Source organism: Castor canadensis, chromosome 3, assembly GCF_047511655.1.
Source record: "Castor canadensis chromosome 3, mCasCan1.hap1v2, whole genome shotgun sequence".
Taxonomy (NCBI): Eukaryota; Metazoa; Chordata; class Mammalia; order Rodentia; family Castoridae; genus Castor; species Castor canadensis.
In genome coordinates, this window is record NC_133388.1 from 151893053 (window position 1) to 151917110 (window position 24058).

The 24058-nt window shown below is 36.8% G+C and overlaps 1 protein-coding gene across 4 annotated transcripts in view; it reads left to right on the forward strand.

Annotated features, from left to right (window-relative positions):
- The first annotated feature begins 1042 nt into the window (after positions 1 to 1042).
- Osgin2 (oxidative stress induced growth inhibitor family member 2) overlaps positions 1043 to 24058 on the forward strand; it is a 38229-nt gene continuing 15213 nt past the window's right edge. The window contains exons 1-2 of one of the 4 annotated variants that reach the window (XM_074068804.1): positions 1043 to 1065; positions 19149 to 19303. In XM_074068804.1, coding sequence (XP_073924905.1) covers positions 19237 to 19303 — 67 coding nt within the window. In that variant the 5' untranslated portion in view covers positions 1043 to 1065; positions 19149 to 19236. Of the gene's footprint in view, positions 1066 to 11531; positions 11696 to 12082; positions 12345 to 19148; positions 19304 to 24058 lie in introns of those variants that run through there. The other 3 variants (XM_074068805.1, XM_074068806.1, XM_074068807.1) reach the window with 3 other exon arrangements.

A 24058-nucleotide genomic window follows, 5' to 3' on the forward strand; every position in this document is an offset into this window, starting at 1 on the left:
AACTCAGAGCCTCACACTTCCTAGGCAGGCGCTCTACCACTTGAGTCACTCTGCCAGCCTGTATAGAAATTTTAATTGAGAAAAAATGATAATACCCAGAGCTTTTAGATCACAGAAAATAGGTTTTTTTTCTTTCTTTCTTTAGCAAAAGAGCAGAGGTTTATTAAGCAGAGAGGAAAACAGAAGAAAAAATGCTGTATAGGAGGGGTCTCAGAAAAGCTGAACCCAGAAAATAAGTTTTTAAATTCAATTATTGCCAATATTGTGGCAGAGGAGTTTGATAGAGTGATCAAGATAAGATTATCAAGCTTAAATTACATTAAGGGGTTAGGGATATAGCTCAGTGGTAAAGAGCTTACACAGCACACATAAGGCACTAGGTTTGATTCCCAGCACCCCTGCCAAAAAAATAAATAAATAAAAATTAAGATGAGATTATGAAGGAAGTGTGAAATGGTAAAATGAATTCAGAGAGAGAGGAATTCTGTAATATTTAAGACAAAGGGGAGTTTGTTTATCTTTATATAAAATTTATTTTATTATGGAAATTTCAAAGCATATGAAAGGAGAGAATGACACAGTGAGCTTCCATCACCTGGTTTCAACAATTACTAATATTTTCTCAATCTTATTTCATCTATTCCTTTCCACACTTTTTTCCCTAAATTTTTTAGTCAAATCTCAGCTACTTTTTCTTGATAAACCATATATTTTATTTCTAAAGTGAATGATGGTAGTGAGGCAGGCTAGGTTAGGGATAGTTTGGGACTGCTTCCCCTCTTGGCTCAAGGGCTCCTCGCCCTAGCTGACAGGTGAAAGGAGCCAGATAATGATGTAGTGTCTCCCTGCCTCCAAGTTCAAGGTAGTATAAAAACGACCTACCAAGAGACCCCGCCCTTCTCTCCCTTCTACTTCTTCCCTTTCCTCACTTGGCAGAATGGTGACTCCCCTTCCCTCAGTAAAGCTATTCTACTTCACCCCATGCATGTGTTCTGCTTGGATTCTTCCATTTGGATCACAAAAACCAAGATCTTCTGATCATAGACTGCACCAGCACTGTTTACAGTAGGTATTAATTTAATATTGTACTTAGAGTTAGGAACATTGCAAGTAAGCGATATAATAGTTGGATTTTTAAATGTCAATATTTATAATGTAGCTGAAGTCACTGTATTTTATTGATTCTAAGATACACATTTCTAAAAAAGATAACTATGACATTTATTTCTTCTCCCCTTTTGTTTGGCTTTTTAAAATATTTTTTTTAATTTTATATAAGTATAAAATATAGAAATTATGAAAGAATAAATTTAAAATTTTGCTACTACACAGGCATTGTTGGCATCATTATAATTCCATTGTCTCTTCTCTACAACTCCAAAATACAGGAATTCTGAACACAAAAATGCTTTTCCATAATTGTGGTGTAAATTTATTGGACAGAAAAATCTGATAAAATGTATTTATATTTTTAAATCTCATTTTATGTGAATATGTATTTTCTTACAAAAATATTAATGTTTGATTAGATAGTGCTGCCTAAAACCCTGATGGGAATTACTACATGCATGCTAAAAGGCAGCAGATGTTTTGAAAAACACTCTGAGACACATATGACCTTAAGAGTTTCAGATAAGGAATTCAGGACCTATATTAATATACTTTTTATGAAGCTGGGTATGGTGGTGCACAATTATAATCCCAGCACTTGGGGGACTGAGAAACAGGGATCATGAGTTCCAGGTCAGCCTGGGTTACATGGTGATACTTGTCACTATTTTTTGCTTTAATTCAGCTATAGAAAATTCTGTATTTTTTAATTAATTTTTTCACAAATACATGGAAACATAAAAATTGTACACAGTACTAGGGTTCCATGTGATGTTTCAATACATTTTTGTGTTATATAATATTTAAACCAGGTTAAACATACCTATCTCCTCAAACATTTATCATTTCTTTAAAATAACAATTTTAAAATCCTTTCTTCTTTTTAAAATGTACATTTCATTATTGTTATTTATAATCACCCTACTGTGCAATAGCACACCATAACTTCTTGCTCTTATCTAAATATAAACTTGGTACCACTGATTAAAGTTTTCCCATCCCTCCCTTACTCTCTCCAGCTGCTGGTAACCACCATTCTACTCTCAACTTCTATGAGATCAATGTTTCTTATATATTCCAAATATGAGTATGATCATGTAGTACTTTTATTTCTGTGCCTGGGTTATTTTACTTAATGTAACTCCAATTCTATCCGTATTTTCTCAAATGACAGGGCTTTCTTCATTCATATTATGACTAGACAGTATTCCATTGTATCTAGGAAACATATTTTCTTTATCCAGTTCACCAGTTGATGGACACTTAGTCTATTTCCATTTCTTGATTATTGTCAATAATACTGCAATCAGCATGGGAGTGCAGGTAACTCTCTGACATACTGATTTCATTTCCTTTGGAAATATACCCAGTAGTAGGATTGCTAGATCATAAAGTAGTTCTATTTTTGTTGAGGATCCTCTGTACTGTTTTCCACAAACAGTTGGCTAAACTAATTTACATTCCACCAATGTTCAAAGGCTCCCTTTTCTCTGTATCCTTGGAAGCATTTGTTATCTTCTGTTTTTTTAATAAAAGGTGATAGTTCATTGTTTTTGATCTGCATTTCCCTGATTATTAGCTATGCTGAGCATTATTTTACACACCCATTGGCCATTTGTTATTTCTTCTCTGAGAGTTGTTTTAAGTTCTTTGTATATTCTGGGAAAGAGTCCCTGCTAAATGTGTAATTTGCAAGTTTTTCTCCCATTCTGTAGGTTGCCTGTTCACTCTACTGATTATTACCTTTACTTCCAAGACACATTTTAGTTTGATACTATCTCATTTGTCTATTTTTGCTTTTGTTTCTTGTGCTTTGGGGTCTTATTGAAAACATCCTTGCCCACTTCAATGTCATGAAGCATTTCCCTTATGTTTTCTATTAGTAATTTCATAGTTTTAGTTCTTATATTTAATTCTCTAAGCCATTTTGAGTTGATTTTTGTAATTGGTGAAAGAGAGGGGTCTAATTTCATTCTTCTGTAGCTGGATATCCAATTTTACCAGACATTCTGTATTTTAAGTCCACTGTGGCATTACTTCCTTTGCAGTAGGTGGTCTGCTCTTGGTTAAACTAATAAAATGGAATATGGTACAAAGCAAATAAGCACAACATTCATATGACTGAGGACCACAGAAACACAGAAAGCTATGGTTATATTTAAAGACACCAGAGTTTTAAAATAGAACTCAGCTAACATGTAAGTTTTTCTTCCTTTTAGAATTAAACTTATTTTCTCTAAAATAGTAAAAGCTTGCATCAGTATTAGATACATTTATGACTAGAATTAATAATTGACTGATGGCATAAATTAACTCCATACTAGATTTTTTTCATATTGGAAATTTTAGTCATTTTAATTACTTTCCAAACTCTTCCTAACTTCATTTCCCTTATACTCCCCAAGCCCAACAGATATCATTTCAAATAATATATATAGGGTATTTATACCTACAGTAGACAATGAAACACAGTTTCTTTTAGGAAAAAAAATGGACAAGTCTGTGGGAATTTTCCAAAATAGAAACAGTTGGTCTTCTTCACATTTTGACTCTGGCAAAAATTTTACTTACACAATCGAAGAAATGATTCCATTGTCCAATGTAATATCTAACAGTCTACAAGAAACAGAATGAGAGTGTATGTCATGTCAGGCATAATGGCTAATACCTGTAATTCCAGCACACAGGAGGCTGAACTAGTAGGATCATGAGTTCAAAGAACCCTGGGCTACAGTGAGACCCTGTTACAAAAAAAGTAAAAAAAAATAAAATAAATAAAAGTCAAGTCACAGAACCAAGCATGTGAATAACAGAGGAATCATTTAAAACTTTTTTCAATGAGCATAACACTAAAAATAGCAAAAATTAAAGAATAACTTTTATCAGACTATTTGATTTATGCTTTTTCTAACATGTTTAAAAATCAATTCTAGACTGTAAAAAGAATTTCATAAATTATGGTGTTATATTCACCAAGATATTAAAAATTTAGATAATCTCATCATTCAGATACTAATTAAAATTAAAAATTTTAAGACCAATGAAAAATATAAATTTATAAAATTGTGCTTCCCCACCCCTTTTTTGGGCAAGTGGTCAGGCTATTACTTTATTTCAGTGAATTTACTGTCTCAGAATTGTTGCCATGACAATAGGCATTTGTAATGGTCAGCTTTTTGTGTTACTATAACAAAATACCTGACACAGATTACCTATGAAATGAAGAGAAGTTTGTTTTGGCTCATGTTTCTCAAGGTTCAAGTTCAAGATTCTGTGGCATTATTGGTTTGGGCTTCCAGGGAGGATAACACATTATGGCATGCACACATAGCAGACCAAGTGGTCACATTTCTAGACAGGAAGCGAGAGACCAAGAGAAGAGAGAAGGGAGAGAGAGAGAGAGAGAATACTGAGAAGCCATGATTCTCTTCTAGGTCACACCCCCAATCCCCCAATGACTTAAGAGCTAGATTCCAGCTCTGCTTTTATACAGGGGGATTTCATTGTGACATTTCCATATATATATGCATTATGCCCTGGTGCATATAAAGAATATACTTCTTTATTCTCCCTCTTAACCCATTTCTAGTTTTATGGTGACTTCAATAGGTTTCAATATTCCATACTCATACTTGTATAGAAAGTACATCAATCATACTCACCCTCTTTTCTTTCTTCATTTACCTTCCCCCTCCCACTAATGCCCACCCCTTAACATGACCTGTTTTACAGTCCTTTCCCTCATTATTTAAGTGTCTGTTCAGTGGGAATTTCATCTTAGTATCTTGCCTGTAAATATATTGTCTTAAGTCAGACTAGCCCCTCCTCCACTACTCTTCCTCACTCTTTTCCTTCTATCTTGCATCGTTTAAGTTTTCAGTGTGTTTCCTTGTGTCTTGTTCCTACACAGATGTGATACATTTCAATATTACTCACTTTCTACCATGCTTTCTTTTCCTTCTCCCTTAGTCTCCTCTAACAGTCCTATTTTTGGAAACATGTTCTGTATATATTTATATGTACATATGATAATGCTTGTATTTATATTGGATCTATCTTCCACATATGAGAAAACATGCAACTTTCGTCTTTCTGTACCTGCCTAACTTCACTTAAGATAATGTTCTCCAATTCCATCCATTTACCTGGGAACGCCAAAATTTCATTCTTCTTTATGGTTGTATAAAAATCCATTGTGTATAAATACTACTTTTTTTTTTTTAAATCCATTCATCAGTTGTAGGGCATCTTGGCTGTTTCCACAGGTTGGCTATTGTGAATAGTGCTTAGGCCCCAGCTCTTAAAGGTCCACAGCACTTCCTTGTACCGCCACCACAGGGACCAAGCCTTTACACATGGGTCTTTTGGAGTATACTCATCCCAAAAGACCCATCTCATCTTAGCATCATGGGAATAAAGAAGGGAAAATAATTTTAGCCTCATCATTTATAGTCTGGCTTTTTTTTTTTTTTTTTGGTGGTACTGGGGTTTGAACTTAGGGATTTGTACTTGCCAAGCAGGCGCTCTAATGCTTTAGTCATGACTCCAGTCTGAAGGTTGGAATCTTGATTTAAATATTTTCCAGCTGTGTGACTTCGGGTAAACGATTTAATTTCCCAGTGGTATACATTGGACTGTATGAACACTAAAGTACATGGATGGTCAGGTCCTTATATAAATGGCATAATACTTCTAAATATGCAATCCTCCTATATACTTTAAGTCTTCTCTAGATTAGTTATAATACCTAATGTGGTGTAAATGCTATTTTATTTACAAATGGCTGTTGTATTGGGAACAATGAGAAGAAAAAGTTTATACATGTTCAGTATACAATCATTATATGCCTAAGTATATTTTTGTTCCCGCCTTACTCTTAGAAGAAATGAGCAGCCTGGTGGCTCTCTCTGACCTGTTCAGAGCAAACCCTGTGCTGTGGAATGAATATGGTTTTTCCTCCAAAGGGTCATATGTTGGAAGGCCGGTCCTCAATAGTACTCAGAGGTGGTGGAACCATTAAGAGGTGGGGCCTGGTAGGAGATAATCAAGTGCTGGGAACATCACTGTCAGAGGGATTAATGCTCATATCTTGGGAGTGTGTTAAGATATTGCAGAACTGAATTAGGTAGCTTGAAAGTGCGTTGTTACAAACTGAGGCTACCCAACATATTTGACCTCTTTTGCATGTCACTTGTGACTCTCACATGTACTCTTACTATCCATTATGTTGTGACCATCCATGAGAACTATGACAACTTACCCTTCCACTTATGTAGTAGTTTACTCACCCTTTTAAAGCAATTTTTTAATATTTTCCTCTGCCAGGAAAATATTATCAGGATGAAATTAAAAAATTGGGTCCTCCTCTGCTTCATTTATGTCTAATAACTGATATGCAAAAATATTATAATTAGAAATACATTCTGTAATTTTTTCCTTTGTGTTGTTATGAGTTTTACAATGTTCTTAGGAGTCTGACAAGTATTTTAAAGTATTACTTATTATGAGCCCTCTTACTCTTACCCACTAACCCTTAGAATCATCCCTGTCTCCAAATTATGTCAACAAATTAACATAGTATTTCAGTGGCAGCAATTCATTTGTGTAATTCCACTGGACTAAGTTCTAAGTGATCCCAGGTCTCGTTTTAAAAGTTCATCTGGTTCTTTGTAGAGAACCTTGACTCTGCAACATCTAGGCCTATGTGTGGCATATGTGAGATATTTGGAAGTGGCCATGTATTCTTGGTGCAAACTCAATCCCTGTCCTGGTAGTAGAATCCTACTCAAATTTCTATGGGGAATGAAGAGGACTTGCTGAAGGCTTTGGGAAAAGAAGGTTGTAAGCTGTCTTCTTCCCCACTCTCCCTTTCCATTACCAACTATGTTTCTAAATTTTCATTTGGAGTATTTTATTTCCAACCTAGCATATGTAGCCATTATGCCCTGCCTATTAACACAATTATGAGGTTGAATTTTCAAACAATATAAAGGAAATATGGTTCTTAAATATTTCCTTTCAATTTGTTTATAGCTGGTGTTTCTATATCTACATTTTCCACATAGATTTTCTTAACTTTCTGCAGAAAGTAGGATAACACTGCAATCTCAAGTTCTTCAACACCTTTCAAGATTGATCCTAGATAAAGAATTTGCTTTTATGGTAAAGAACCATTTCTCTTACATGAACTTCCTACTTAAAGCACTGACCAAACTGATGTCTAATAGAATCTGTGAAAGTGTGGTATGCATTAGAACACAGCATGGGTTTCTTTCTCCTCTTTCTTTTGAAGAATTTTCAGACCATGGCCTTTTTTTGGAGAGAAGGAATAGATCTGTAATAGAACTAGGGTCATGACCTTCCAGCTTTCTCCACAGAAAACTGGATTACAAAAAGACCTCAATGCTGAGCCTATTCAAACTTGCACTGTACTGGGCGCGCGCGCACACACACACACACACACACACACACACACACACACGAGTGCAGAATAGAATTTCTCTGGTTTAAATATTTAAGTTGATCCCATGTTTTCCCACCTAAATATAAAACAGGGAGGAAAATAAATATGTTAAGAGATAAAAATACATATGTATTATTAGGAAAGTATTAAAATATATTAAAAGAATATTTAATGAAAGCAGCATTTTAAAGTGCATATATGTATGTACATACTCAATATGTATTTATATTGGATGTGTACATTATAGAAAGAAATATGGTTATATTTGGTATGACACAACTCATTTTCAAGAGTTGGTATTGTGACTTCACAAACGATTTTACATCTTTATTGCACCTAAGAGTAATTAGTTGAATGATTCTTATATAGGGAACCTCTTTCTGAAAAAGAATTTATATTCAGAACCTAAGAGAAAAGAACTCTTACAATTTAATAGTAAGAAAACAAACAACTCAATAAAATAATAGGAAAAAGATTTGGATAAGAACTTCACTAAATAAGATAGATGAATTACAAATAAGCAAATGAAAAGCTATTCAACAGTATTAATCATTTCCAAAAAGCTAAGAAAACACAGTGAGATGTATTACTAGATGTCTAAAACTAAAAAGGTTAACCCACAAAGTTTTAGTGAGAACAATGAGCAACTGCAATTCTCATGCATTGCTGAGGATACAAAATGATGTAGCCACTTTGGAAAGGAGGTTGGAAGTTTCTTATAGAAACACATACTTTCACAATGACTTGTATGCAAATGTTCAGAGAAGTTTTATTTTTTTAATGTATATTCATGTAGCCCCAGATGGAAATAACTCCAGTGTCCACTAACTGGTAATAGGTTGTGGTAGTTCATATAATGGCATTCTACTTGGTAATAAAAGGGAGGGCATCCCAAGAAAAGAAGAAAATTAGCACAAAGTCTCAAGACAAGAAATAACTTGGTGTACTGACATAATTACTACGATTTGGAGGTCACTCAGTGGTTTTATTAAGGGCATAAGCAACAGGAAAAATGAACTACATACTTTGTATGCTATGCTAAGACTTAAGATTTAGATTCTTCATGGTTCCAACTCCTATAATTGAATTTAGGCTAAGTAAGACAAACAGGCCCAGAGATAAAATCAATAGAAAATACATGTTCATCAGTACATAAACTGACATATTGTCAAAGAATCCTAATCTGTGCAGGTAAGTAGAGGGTCAAAGACAAGGAAGTAAATAGTGTCATTTGTTATAAATTTCCAGAGGATGTGATTTAAATATATACAACAGATGAGAACCAGTGTGTTTCTATGTAATTTCTGTTTGTTTGCATGAGATGTACAGTTTCTCCAAATTCAGAAAAGCACATCATTAATGATTTAGTGACTGTACTAACATTATCATCAGCAATATTATACCCTTTCAAGTAACCTTAAGACTATTGAAGTTAAAAGAACACAAACTTTCTTCTGTCAACAAGGTAAATAAGGTTTAAAATTTTTTTTTACTTCAGGTTTTGTCTCTAACGTACATCTTCATAAGATGAGGCCAAGAAATTTCACATCCTAACTGAATCAAAGAATTTATGGACCATCATTCAATTTAAGAAAGCAAAATCCTTTGTGGACCAAGACCCATCAGGATTGTTTGGTTTACCGGGTGCCCCATATAGAAATGTAAAGTAGGAAGAAGCTAGATCATGGTTACTAGGGAAATGTTGGGACAAAAAAAAAAAAAAAAAACCCAAAAAACAAAAAACCAGAGTTGGGAAGAGAGGCAATCACCAGACAGTTCCCAGAAAGTCAAGTTTCAATAATGGAGGCTTATTTCTAACTGCTGCCTTTTCACCTAGTTTCCCCTTGGCAGGCCTCAGTGCTCTGTTCAGGCCTGTAGCATCCAGAGGAGGTAAACCAGAGGACCATGTTGGAAGAAAAGACTCTATGTATAAAGGAATCAACTACCAAAAGGGGATTGAAGAGTAGATGCAAGACAATGAATTGGCTCCAATAGGTTATAACTCCTTCTCTAAAGCTTATAACCCACTGGGATTAATTTGTGGCTGTGCCTGATTTGTTTAGCTTGGCTACCTTCTGGCCCAATTCTGGCAGGGAGGCTTCTATTACAGGCCAAAACTCTAATGCCCACTTGGACTTAATTTACATTTAAAAATAGGCCTACTTCGTTCCATGTGAATGTCATTTCCAGTTAGTTTTCCTGTTAGTCTATTTGTAACTCTTAGGTTTTGCTGGTCCCACATCTCATGGAATGGAATCCTGACATTGAGTAACTAATCAGATGTAAATTTTACTACCAAAGTAGTTTTACTGACAAATAATAACGTGTTTATCAGTTGTGAATTCAAATTAAAAGTTTAATCCTTTTGAAAGAAGTAATTATTTTACTGTACTATAGGAATGATGAACAATTCTTTATTTACCATCTTTGTATCCATGATATAAGTAAATGTATTTATAACCGAAAAGTAACATTTCTTTCAGTTAAATTATATAGAGAAGTTACAAGAAACAATAAAACAAGACCTTACTACTCTATTTATATATTAAAGAAATCCATAAATTTTAAGTTAAACATATCAGCCCAGAGCCCAGAAAGAAAGGAGCAGAATATGGGGAAGAAGGGAGTGATAAGTGAGCATGAACAGAAGTCAAAACAACTGACTTTGTACGACAACCTTACTCATGCTTACCTTTTATAGGCCTGCTTTGCACCTGCTACTTCAGAGTAGTTAAAACAAGGTTTTTCGTTTTCCAAAGTTTTTTCATTTAGATGATAAGTTATAAGCTCCTCCTAGCTAATGGACATTTTGAAACCAGATACTATGCTTAATAGTGGGATGTTATGATACTGATAAACATGGACAAAGACTGTCCTGGCCAAAAGACCTAACTATAAGTTCCCTGCAAAAGAGCAGGAGTCATAAAGGGCAGACTCCCTAGCTCAGCATAGGAAACTGCAAGGAATGTTGTCCTCTATCTAAGCTCTTGAGTGGAAGAAAAGTACCAAAAGGAAGCACCTCAGCCTGTAGTTAGCTGTGGACTCCACATTCATTGTTTGCTTGTCTCAAATGATCTTGAACTGAGATATTTACATTATAACTGGCCCAGATATGACAAAACCCATTCATTCAACGTAGGCAGAAGCAAATGTGAAACTGCCCCATGGTTAAGATTATACATCTTAAGTACACAGCATAAGCCCTGAAATCAACTTCTTGCAGAGATGAATTTACAGTCAGGGATGTAATCTGACCTAGGAAATGAAGAACTGTGAAGAAGCATTAGCAGACACAACAAATAGGAAATCACGTGTAAACATTTAGGACTGTCAGTTACTAAATCCTCCGTATTAGATTGTCATCGCTCTCAGGAATCAGGTCCTTTAAATCAGAAACTGTATGAATATTAAAGGAAAAGTAACTATGCTTCATTCTCAGAATTACATAGTAACTTTATAGCAAAATGAATGTATCAGACTGCCAGTAGTTTAGAGAAAACGTTTTTAAAAAAATAAACTCTTAAATATAGATATTGAATCTTAAGGTTCTCTTTAAACTCCGCAAAATCTTAAATACCTACAAACTGCACGTCTGTTTAACAACATTCAGCCAAACTGAAAGAGAACTTGTTTTAATAACTATATTTAAAGACATAAACAGTATTTTAAACTCCCAAAGAATGCGGGCCTTTCGGGGAGCTGGGGGGAAGTTAGAAATACATCTCTGTAAAACAGCATGCAATAGATTCCTTCCATTTACTTTATTTTTGACAAACACCAACTAGGGACACCACTAAGCAGCTTTTCGCTAACTCCCACTGCATCACAATCACCTGGAGGGATTCAAGTGAGTTTCTGCACTCCTCCACCTCCCCCCGCACCCCCCGAAAAAACAAAACCTAAAAACCCTGCCTCAGTAGGTCCGAGGGAACTCCCACCCTTGGGAACGCTGGAAGCCACTTACTCAAAGGAGGCTGACCCCTTCCGGGAAGCCGGACTTCCATAATCGGAACCTGAGGGGGTGGGGCCGGGCTACCTGGGGTTTGGTGAATTTTCCCGGGTGGTTATGATGCGGCACCCAGGGCGAGCAGCACCCGGACCGGCGCCAGGAAGAGCGCTAAGGTGAGTTCTTCGAGGCGGGGGGAGTTCGGGCTTTCCCGGGACCCCCGCGAGGTCGCGAAGGCCGCGCGGACGCAGGGCTTCATCCCTGGCCGTTCCCTTCTCTTTCGCTGGGCCCTGCGCGCGCGCGCACCCGCTGGCCGCCAGACCCGCACGCCACAAGCTGGGCGCACGACCCAGGCCGCAAACGCCAGACGTGGTCCGGGCCCCGCAAAGCGGTGCGGAGGGCCGGCTGTGTTTGCTGCGCCCCTGGCTCACGCAGCCTCCGCTCCGTCAGCCCCGCCCTTCGCGCCGGCTCCACCAATCATGGGCCTCGTCGCTGCAGCCGCACCTGCAAGGAGGAGCCCGCGCGCTGCCGCCGCCGTCGCAGCGTCCCCGCCCCGTTCGCGGCGTCCGGCGATCACACGCCGCGGCGCCCGGCTCCCCGCAGGCGAGGAGCGGAAGCCGCTATCCGGGAGGCGAACGCTGGCCCGACTGAGCCGCGGCAACGGCGAGGTGCGGTGCTGGGACGCTCCGCGGACCCCACGACCCGGAGCGTGCGAGCGCCCCGAGCGGGCAGCCCGGCCGGGGAAGGCGGCCGCGCTCGGGCGCCCCTTGCGCAGCGCTCCATGCCCGTGTGGTGCTGCCGCTGCTCCCTGGCCGGTCATTTCAGGTGACTTCCCCGCCGCGGACGGGAGGGGAGCAAGTTGGGGACTGGGGAGGAGGGCGAGCCTCCTGCCGCCGAGACCCGCCCGGCTGGCGGGCGCTTCTCAGGAAGCCCTGCTCGGCGGTCCCGCATTCCTTTCCCTGCACCGCGCCGGTCACGAGACGGTGAGACCCTCTAGGCCCGTGGAGAGTCGGTTATGGCCAGCTGAGTCTTCAAGTGAATGCTAAGTTTTAGCGAAGGGTTCCAGGGAAGGCCTTCTTAAAAATTCTTATTAAAAATAATTCTGATAAGTGACTGGGTTGAAGCTTGATAAGGAACTATGGTTATGTTCTGATCTAGTTAAAAATAGGTTCCGACTTCTTAATTGTAATCCATTTCAATGTGGAAATTGGGTGAAAAATGTGACAGTTTTACACCCAAATTATGGAAAAGTTTTTAGGAATTATAAAGATAATCCAGTTTTAAAATAAAAGAATATAAATCGGGCGCCAGTGGCTCACCCCTGTAATCCTCACTACTTGGGATGCTGAGATTGTGAGGATCAAGGTTCAAGGCCAACCTGGATAAATAATTCTTGAGATCCACACCCCATATCCAAAATAACCAGGGCAAAATGGACTGGAGGTGGGTCTCAAGTGGTAGAGCGCCTGCGTTCCAAGCGGGAAGTACTGAGTTCAAACCCTGGTCCCTCACTAAAAAAAAAAAAAAAAAAAAAGAATACATTGTATGTCTAGCACGTTGGCCAACACTTCATTCAATTATAGGGAGAAAGACCAAAGACCCTATGAACTGGATTATAACTGTGGGGTGAAGAAGTGTTAAGCTTAGTAAAAACTTAACGACCTTGATTGACATATATCAGTGTTCCAGAATAATTTTAGTAAAATATAAAACTCTTTAATTGAGGCTCATTCATAGAATTTAGGTGGTTCATGAACTTGGTTAGAAAGAAAAGTCCATTTTCACTAAACTGGAAATTAACATTTCCTTCAATTATCAATTTAAGCAACAAATCACTGTGTGTGAGTGTCGTCAGTAGAAATCACGGATATTTTCCTATCACTAGTTAGATATGTAGAAATACTGTTCATACTTATTTCTTCACATATTACAGTAATTATTACACATCACTGAACTTGTTTTTAATGTGTAGAGAAGGAAGGACACACGTATATCCCAAGTTTTTCTAGCTGTATTTTAATGGTTTCTTTATAAGTCCTTGTGTTTAATATCATTCAGAGAGGAGGTCTAGAGGTATCACCAAATTACAGAAGGGATCTAAGGCATAGAGAAAGTTCAGTATTCTTGTTGAAATATAATAGTAACAAACTAGGTTGCTCACCTTTTCAGTGAGTTTTGCTTAAGTCTCTAAATTCTGGCTATTTTAAAAGAAGTTATGTAATAGGCTGCTGGATAATAACTTTTAGACAAATTGTTGATTACTTGACAGATAGTGTATGTATCAGATTCACGTGGAGAATTTTAGAAAGCAGGTTCCCCTCCTGAAAACTTGTTAAATTTAAGCTGGTGGGAAACAAACATCTCTTTTAGAAAATACTGTCCTTCTGACATCTTTGGTATATACAGTTGAACTCTATGAGGACAGCTTGGAATTCGTATTCTTTTGCCTAACACTAGGTGATAAGTACCATCAGCTTATCTGCCTCGTGCATAAAAATTTAGAGTAGAGGGTAAAAAGAAAAGTATTTGCTACATTTGGTCTTGAAAGAAAGGAAAACAAGCTTGCCAGGCTTTCCATATACAAATAGTTATGTTGTGTCTAAAATTTAAGAAGAAAAATTGCCAGCTTCTTTTGGAATATGTTTCTAATTTGCTAAAGCTATTCTTTTTTTGTATGCTTTTTTACTTCATGATGCTCTGGAGGCCTTGTGCATGCTAGGCAGGTGCTCTACCACTGAGCTACATTCCCAGCCACTAATGCTGTTTTTTATGCACTTTCATTAGAAACACAAACTTTTAAACAGATTTTGACAACATCTACATTTTTGGATTTGTCTAATATCTGAATTGATAGGTATTGTAAGAATTATCCACTAACTTTCCAAAGGGAAAATCCTCATACTTCCTATTCTGGAAGATGAATAGTGTGACTACCTTCATTTGTGACTTTTTAGAACCTTCTTGTGTTGATACCATTTTGGTAAAGTTTAGAATCATCCTGCCAAAGGCTATAAAAATTATGGTAGTAATGCATTTTATTTTGTTTGAGTGATCATTTTAAAATTACTGCTATGATATGGGAAAAACCATGTTGTTATCCAAATATTATTTCTGCCATCATTTAAAATTGTTTTAAAATTTCATACTATGATGTTTCAAAGACAAAAAAAATGGAAAGCTTCTAAAATCATCTCAGATAGCTTTTACCTTGATGCTTTGGCAATGTGGTAACTGTTTTTGCATGTACTTCAATTTAATTGGTATCCCAATAAAATAAGATATTGTGTAAAATAAGTTCTTAAATAGAATATCATCAGGTTGGAAATCAACACTGTTGGGCTGGTGGAGTGGCTGAAATGGTAGAGCACCTACCTAGCAAGTGTGAAACCTTGAATTCAAACCCCAGTACCACAAAACAAACAAACAAACAAACAAAAAACCCCAAAAAACTAACACTTTTCATAGTCCTGTGCTGTATTATGTGTGTACTATAAAACATGTACAGCAATATTAAATTTGTAACTTAGGCTTCTAATGCTTTTAGAAAGCATAATTACTAGTTGTCTTGTTTTATTATTGCTTTAGTTTCTGTTTTTGTTTATTTGAGTCATGGTTTTTTCCTAACTTTGAAATCACAAATTTATCAAGTAGCATCCAAATATATTACAGATATTTTGCCACACAAATAGATTACTCCAGTGAGTCCTAAAAATCAGAATAAGTTATTTACCCTATGTTCATTTAGGTAAGCTAATGTATAGAAGGAATTTACATGTACTAAGACTTTGTCTCACTCTGTTTGAATATTGGAGCATACTAAAGTCAGACTTGTTGAAGCCTAGACACACACACAAAGCAAAAGCAAACCCACTAAGACCTAGCAAATGGATTCAGCAGTATTGGAGAATACAAGATCCATGTACAAAAGTGAAGTGTATTTCTATATGCCAACAATGAACAATCTGAAAATGAAATTAACAAAAGTTCCATTTATAATAGCATCAAAAATAATGAAATACTTAGAAATAAATTTGACAAAATACAAAAATGTACAATGAAAACTAGGAAATATTGATAGAAATTAAAAAGTCATGTGCTGCATAATTATGTTTCAGTCACTGACAGGCTGAATACAGTAGTCCTTATGTAAGATTACATTGCCTGTTAACATTGTAGCTGTCATAGTTTGTGTAAATGCACTTTGTGATGTTAGCACAGTGCTGGAATTGCCTGGTGCATTTCTTAGAACACCACAGCCCGTCCTTATTAAAAGCCTGACTGTAAATGGAAAGGTATTCTTTGTTCATACATTGCAAAATTTAATCTTCTTGAAATGATAATGCTCTTTTAAAATCTTTTATTTTATTTTTGCATTAGCATATGTTAATGACACAAGGGAAGTTCATTGTGATAATTCTATATATACATACAGTGTACTTTGAACAAGTTCACCCCTTCCATTATATTTCCATTTCCTCTCATCCCTCTTTCCCCCCTTTTTCAAACAGTGTTTGGTGGATTTCATTATGCTGTCTTCATATGTATGTGTGTAGTGTACTTTCATCCTTTTTTCTGCTCAGTATCCTTTCCTTTTCCCATCCCTTCCTGCCAATCCCCTCTAGACAGTCCCCCATGTACATTCATGTCCCTTTATTGTCATCAGCAAAAATGATAATCATATAATTGGTCTATGGATTCAAATGCAATGTTATTAAAATCTTAGCTGTCTTTTTTGATCAAATTGACAAGCAGATCCTAGAATTCATGTGGAGATGCAAGAAACCTAGAATAGCTAAGAAAATCTTGAAAAAGAAAAAAGTTAGCAGACGCACTTCCTGGTATTCACTGCAGATGCACTTCTTGATGTTCACTATCACAGTGTTGCTAGTGTAAAGATACAGATCAGTGGAATAGAATTGAGAGCCCAGAAATCATTACTTATCTGGTGAGTTGGTTTTTGACTAGGGCACAGAGATGATGAGAAATAACATTATCCTCAGCAAATGTCAGGGCAACTGGATAGCCACAAACAAAAGATGGAATTTGTACACATGCATCATACCATATATAAAAATTACAGTGGGCTAAGGACCTAATGGTAAGAAAACGTAAGAGTAAATCTTGGTGACTGGATCAGGCAGTGGTTTCTTACATACCCCACCAAAAGCATAGGAGCAAAAGAAAAAAATTATATGGACTTGATCAAAATTTAAAATTTATGTGATTCAAAGGACATTATAAAGAAAGTACAGAACAGGGCTGGAGGCATGGCTCAAGCAGAAGAGTGCCTGATTTCATAAGCATGAAGCCTTGAGTTAAAACCATAGTACTCCCCCCCCCCAAAAGTACAAAAAGTCCACAGAATGGGCGAAAATATTTGCAAATCATCTATCTAAAAAGGGACTTATATCCAGAATGAAGAACTTTTAAAGGTCAGTCATTTTAAAAAGCCCAATTTAAATACAAAGGATTTAGATAGATATTTCTCCAAGGAAGATATATAAATGGCAAAAAAGCCCATGGAAAGATGTCTAACATCTTAGGGAAATGTAAATCAATACTGCAGTGAGATGCTACTTCTCACACACAAAAGATACGCGCTGGCAAGGATGTGGAAAATTGGAACTTCTGTATGTTGGGGATGTAAAATGGTGCAGCCACTTTGGAAAATATTTTAGCAGTTCCTCAAGATGAAATACCATTGTCATATGTTCTCTAGGAAACTGAAAACATTTGTCCACACAAAAACTCATGCATCATAGCAGCATTGTTCATAATAGTCCAAGGTAATCCAGATGTTCACCTCATGAATGAATAAACAAAATGTATGTCCACTCAGTGGAATATTATTTAGGCATCAAGAGGAATTAAGTACTGATAGATGCTCTAACATGCGTGAACCTTGAAAACATATTACTAAGTAAAAGCAGACACAAAAGTTTACATACTGTTCGAGAGGTTTCATTCATGTGAAATGTCCAAAATAGGTAAATCTGGTTATTCAGAAAGTTGGTTAGTGGTGTCAATGGCTTGGGGGTGGGGATAATGGTGCATAACTGTTAATGGGGGGGGTGGTACATTTTTTGGGGTGATAAATTTTTTCTGAAGTTAGTGGTGATAGTTGCAAAACCTTGTGAATATACTAGAAACCATTGAATTGGGTACATCAGGAGGGTGAATTTTAAAAAAATACTCAATTCTTCCTTTATTTACTTTGGTCTTAGGCCTGATCAAATATATTGTCTTATATTCTTAACATTTTTGAACTCCTGCTACTTGTTTTTCTTCATTAACAAACACAGCAGAGAACATTTTATTTCTGATTGTCTGACCTCTCATGTTACTTTTTCAAATAAACTTATTGCTTGAGAGGCGAGTCCAGTGAAAACGGTTTGCTTATGAAATATATAGTCAGTATTTGGAAATGATAGCTGTAACAAAATTCTAAGGCTTGCCAGGAAAACAATTGCCTGATATATCTTGATTTAGAATATTACACACTTCCTAATGAGGTATGCAGAGATGGTTCTGTTGTACCTTTAAGTGAAAGTGATTTGACATTTCTTAAGTTATATTTATCCTTACAGCACTTCACAGCATTTATTTGTAGACTTAAGAAAGTGGCCAGGATATTTTAGATCATTGGTTTTGCTTACAAAATCAACTATGGTAACAACTGTGCTGAAGTGTTGTCATTCTCAGTTGTTTCAAAATTCATTAGTTTTCTTTCCAAATACACAGTGCATCGTAATATTTAAGAAATGTCAAGGATCTACCAGACATGGTTCAAGAAAACAGTATGTCTCAAACTCTGCACTATCCTAGGGTAGATTGGTCCCTCTAAAAGTTATAGGGAAGCAGAAATTCCTCTCTGCATAATTCATTTTCAACCTCTGGAATTATCGAGTTGACCTTAGTCCAGTGAAATAGCTGATCCATCTCATACATTTGGGGAATAGTAATAAACACACCCACTATCAGGTACTAATCTTAATATTTCCAGACATTATAGCTGTTTCTGACTATCTGAAGGTGAAAAATAATTTAGGATTCTACACTGAATTAATCTGTAAAAGTAGCAGGCTCAGGAGATCCTCTTTTTCAATGAGCATGTCAGAATACTAAAACTAGTTTCTAGAGAGGCAATTAGGAAATAAAGATTGGAAATCAACCTTAAGATTTTTCTTACTTTAATGTTCTTGAGAATAAAAATGTGTGAACCTCTTTTTTTTTACTAAAATATCTTATTTAATTTATAATATTTTAGCTGCTTTTCCTTAAAATATCTGTGACTATATATTTTCTTTAATGCCTTCACCTCTGAATTTAAAAAGTAGAGGAGAAATGAGCCATTCCTAGGAGATTTCAGATAATTAGAAAATTTTCGATATAATGCTGTTTTTGGTCATTAAAAAGAATTTCTTATTAAGTACTTGCTTACAAGATACTAACGAGAGAGAAACAGCTACATAGACCTTTAGACCTTCAAAATGATGCTGGTTGATGTATAGCTAGCTGTAAATTTGGAGTAATTATTTTATGGCCTAAAAAAGGAATGAGTAAAGATTGATTTTTATAAAGTCTATATTGACTCTCTCTCTCTCTCTCTTCCACTTTTTTTTTTTGAAGAAACTATAGTGACACCGAAACTGAAGGAGAAATTTTTAATTCCTTAGTGCAATATTTTGGTGATAATTTGGGGCGAAAAGTTAAAACGATGCCATTAGTTGAAGAAACTTCTTTACTTGAAGGTTCATCAGTCAGTTTACCTGTGGTAATAATAGGTAAGTTATTGAATTTTATTTCTTACGATTAGTGTCTGACTGCCTTTATTACTTATATAAATCTACAGTTGGGTAGTACAAATTGTTAGAATTGTGTTGAACGTATTCTTATTTCAAAATAGCTGGAGAGAGTATTTGAATGTTCCTACTACAAAGGATTGATATATATTTGAATGTATCTGAGGTGATAAATAATGCCAGTTACCTTGATATGATTATTACACATTGTATAGATACAGTGGAATGTCATATTTTACCCCACAACTATCTACACATACTATGTGTCAATTAAAAATAAAAAATATTTTTCAGAAGGATAAAAGTTTTGCAGAAAAGCTTCTGTGGATGAGGGGAGACAATAAAAGAATTATTGAAAAGTATTCTTAAGTTTGGTATGTTTAATAATCAAGTCTTTGGAGAGAATTAATTTGTTAATCTGTTAAGATGTAATTCCTTTTCATTGAACTGGTATCGGTTGTATCAACTATGTGACAGTATCATGGTTATGATAATAGCCAGTATTATTAGAGCTCTGTACAGGTCATTCTATGTGTATTATTGAATTATACCTTTTAATCCTATAGCCCTCTGATGTTGATATGACACAGAGACAAGGAAACAGACTTAAATTGAGTGACTTGTTTAAGTTGGTAACTAGTGCTCAATTAACAGTGTTGTTACTGTACTCTGTAGTAATGCTTATAATTGCCTTAATCATAATATTACTATTATATATCCTTTGTACTTCCTCAACAGATAGGTATACAATATTAAAAATTATGCTGTTAATAAAATTTGAGAATCGCAAAGCCGAGCATGGTGAGGCATGCCTATAATTCCAGCATTCAAGAGGACAACGCAGGAAGGGATCTTTGAGCTTCAGGCCAGCCTGGGCTGTGTAATGACTCTAGGCCTCCTGATCTACAAGGCAAGATCCTGTCTCAAAAAAACCAAAGCAAAACAACAAAAAAGAGTTACAAAATAGTTTATAGTTGTATGCACTTAATTGCTTCTCATATATATTTTTCCACACCTATTATTCAAACTCAAGAACGTAAAATAATCAAGGTTCTGTAGGGTGAAGCCAAGGCAGAAGAGAGAATTACGGGATATGAATGGTTTGGAGGCATATGACTTCCTAGTTCCTTTGATAACTTGTTTCAGAATCAGTAGGAACAGGAATTAGAGTAGAGTGATACAGGGAAGGAAAGAAGGGAGGGAGTGGGGAGAGCAAGATTGTTCTTTTGTACTGGATTTCTTTTTTGGGAATATGGTAGCAATGGCAGTTTTTGCAGTAGTTTCCATGAAAGATAGATCTCAAGGGCCATTGTGTTGTATTTAATTTTCTTTCTTATTTTTAGCCCTGGTTTTCCACCTTGAATTGAGGAAAGGCATTGGATTCAGAAAAGAAAAAAACTGCCTTTACATCTGTTCCTTCCCACCCTATTCCTCCCCAAATGATCTATCCCTGTTTTACCTTATCTGGCCCCAAAATAGCTTAACAATGTATGGAGGGCCATTACTGTTAGCAGTAGTGTCACGGGCCTGAGCATAGTTTCCTTTATGTATGTGTTTTAATCAACACAAATATAGCAGCTTTAAATAACATAAATGTATTATATTGTTCAGTAGGACAGAAGTTCAACACTAGTCTTGCTGGGCTAAAATTAAGGTGTCAGCAGGGTTGTATTAACTTTTTGGATGCCTAGGAAAGAATCTGTTTCCTTGCCTTTTCCAGTCAGTCCTCTAACTTGGTTCATTTTCAGTATTGTGGTAGCTATACTAGGTTTTTTGCTTCTATATAACTTTTAAAGTCAGTTTCTAATATCCACAAAATATGTTTCTAGGATTTCTTTTTATTAAGATTACATTGAACCTGTACATCAGGTTGACAAGAACTGACAACAATATCAAGTCTTGCTATCCATGAACATGAAATATCTTCCCATTTATGTCAGCCTTATTTCTGTCATCAGAATTTCATGGTTTTCTTCATGTAGAGCTTGTACGTATTTTCATTTTTTGTTAGATTTTAAGTGTTTCTTTTTTGGTGTGTGTTTTTAATGTGAAATTCCACCTGCTAATTGCTGCTATGTAGGAAATTAGTTGACTATTACATATTGACCTGTATCTTACAGTCTTGCTATAATTGCTTATTAATTCCATGAGTATTTTTTGTCATTTCTTTGTGATCTTCTACATAAATAATCATGTCAGTTGCAAACAAAGATATTTTTTCTTTCTTCCTTTTATTCCCTTTTCTTCTGTTTATATTAGCTAGGTCTCCAATTATGTTGTTGAGTAGGAATGATGAGAAAGGGCATTCCTCGTCTTAATCTTCATCTGAGAGGGAAAACATAGTTTCTCACCATTAAGTATGATGTTGCCTGTAGGGTTTTTTAGATGTTCTTTAACATGGTGAGAAAAGTTCCCCACGTTCCCCTCTACTTCTAATTTGTATGTTTGATATTGTTGTATGCTTTTTCTGTTTCTTTGACTTTTTTTTTTTGGTGGTACTGGTTTTTTTTGTTTTGTTTTAATTCAGGGCCTTGTACTTAATTAGGCAAGCACTCTGCCACTTGAGTCATGCCTCCAGCCTCTTTTGCTTTAAGTTTTCAGATTGGGTCTGTGGGGAGTGGATTACGAGAAGCCTATGAGAATTTGTCATAAACACAGTTGTGCTCAATGATCTACAGGCTGAGTTTAGCATGGCCCCATCCACAGAAGAGAACGAGAAAGCAAAATGCAGTACAGCTGCTTTTCCTAAGTTGTTTACTTCAGAGAAAGAAGTAGGAACGCAAGTTTCTCTTGTTACAATGTCCTACCCCTCCCCGAGAACTGTTGTTCCACCTCCTTATTTACCACTGGATATAAAAGACTTGCTGAAAGAGGATGCGAGGTTTTTTGATGGAAGGGTTTTATGGATGGGGGATTTTGGCGGGCTGCTTGCTGAATGTTGCAGCTGACTGCTGCTGCTGAGTTATGTTAGAGATTAAAGGGAACATGGGACAGTGCAAGTCTGCACTGGGAACTTTATACATAGGCTTTAGAAAAACTAAGTTAAAGAAAAACTAAAGAGAACATGGGACGGTCCAAGTCCCATGAGACTTTAAGAGTTATGCTAATGCAGATTTTAGACGCGCCTGCTGTTGTTTGTCTGCAAGTCTGAGCACTGAGACTTTAAGAAAGCTAAAAAGGGAACATGGGACAGTGTGAGTCTGGGGGTCAAGATGCTAAGAGATTATACTTGTAATATATTCATTTGTTTTTTGGGACAGTCTCACTGTGTAGCCTAGGCTGTCCTCAGATTCAGTATTCTCTTGTCTCAGCTTTCCTAGTGCTCATATTATAGGTGTGCACCACCACACCTGTCCAGTTGGCTTTTAGAATTGAGGGATAACATGATTAGGACCGTAACTTACCAAAACTCATCTGAATGTGATATGTAAAATAATTTGTGAGTCGGTTAATCTTAGGAAGGAGAAACCAGAGGGTTTTTTATAAATTTGTGAAAGTAAAGAAAACTAATTAGTGGGAAAATAGGTTTACAACATGAATTTGATTAACTAGGATTTTGCTAGTACATGCTTGAGACGGGATGGGGCTTAAAGAAGGAAAAGGAGAGAGGATCCAAAATGGCGACTGGGACACAGATGCAGACTGTGAGCTCCGTGAATCAGGGACCTTGCTGAGATGCTGGAGACACACTTGGCTGAGGTAAAGAAACAGGGAGAGCTGAAACTTGAGCACCCTGAACCCCTAGCCCGTGGGTTAGGCTTCTCCATGCCATAACACACTGAAAGAACAGGCAGACCACCACCCCTACGCTGCCGCCTGCCCACTGGACCGCCAGCCTGCCATGCCTCCAACCCACCAGCTGCAGCCCGCCAACCTGCTGGCCACTGCTGCCTGCCCAGCAGCCCACTGCTGCCAGCTCCAAATGTGCTTGGGAAACCTTCAGCAGTCCAAACAGAATATTTTCTTGCTGGAGCCACACTAGGCAAAAAAAAGAAAAAAAAAAACAACAACCAAAAAAGAAACAAAACTCCAAAATCCTGAACCCCCATCCTGTAAAAAGCTTCTCCATGCCACGTTACACTGAGAAAACAGCACTGCCAGATGCCAGCTCCATCCTGCCTAGGAGACCCAGACAATGAGAACTGGATGCTAAAGGAGTAGTAACACCAGAACTATTAAGACTGAAATTGTTCTGTTCCTAAACCAGGGATTTTTTTTTTTTCTTTAAGTGTTTATCTTGTTCTCTGTTTGATTGTCCACCATCTCTCCCTGTTGATTTCTTTGGTTCTCCATTTTTTTCTTCTTTCTTTTTCTTTCTCTTTCTTCTCCTTCCTTCTTGGTTTTGTTACTTTTACTATTGTAAGTTAGCTAATACTAAATTACACATAGACCAGGGACAGAAACTGTACCAAGTGGAATGATGGAAAGATGAAAAAGGGATGGAAACCATTCTCTCCCCAAAAATAAATTAGTACAGGATTCAGAAGGAAATGAAGACACTAGATACCCAGATCCAGACTCTAATGAAACAAAGATAAACAAAACCAAGAAACCCAACAAAGCCCACAAGAACACTCTCAAAGAAGAAATCCTGCAAATAATCAATGAGAACTTCATAGAGATGTTACTAGACATGGTGAACCAAAAGTACAGGAGGCACTGAAGAAATTCCAAGACAACAAAAATAAAGAATATGAGAAAACACAAAAACAAATTAATGAACTCATAGGAGCCCTA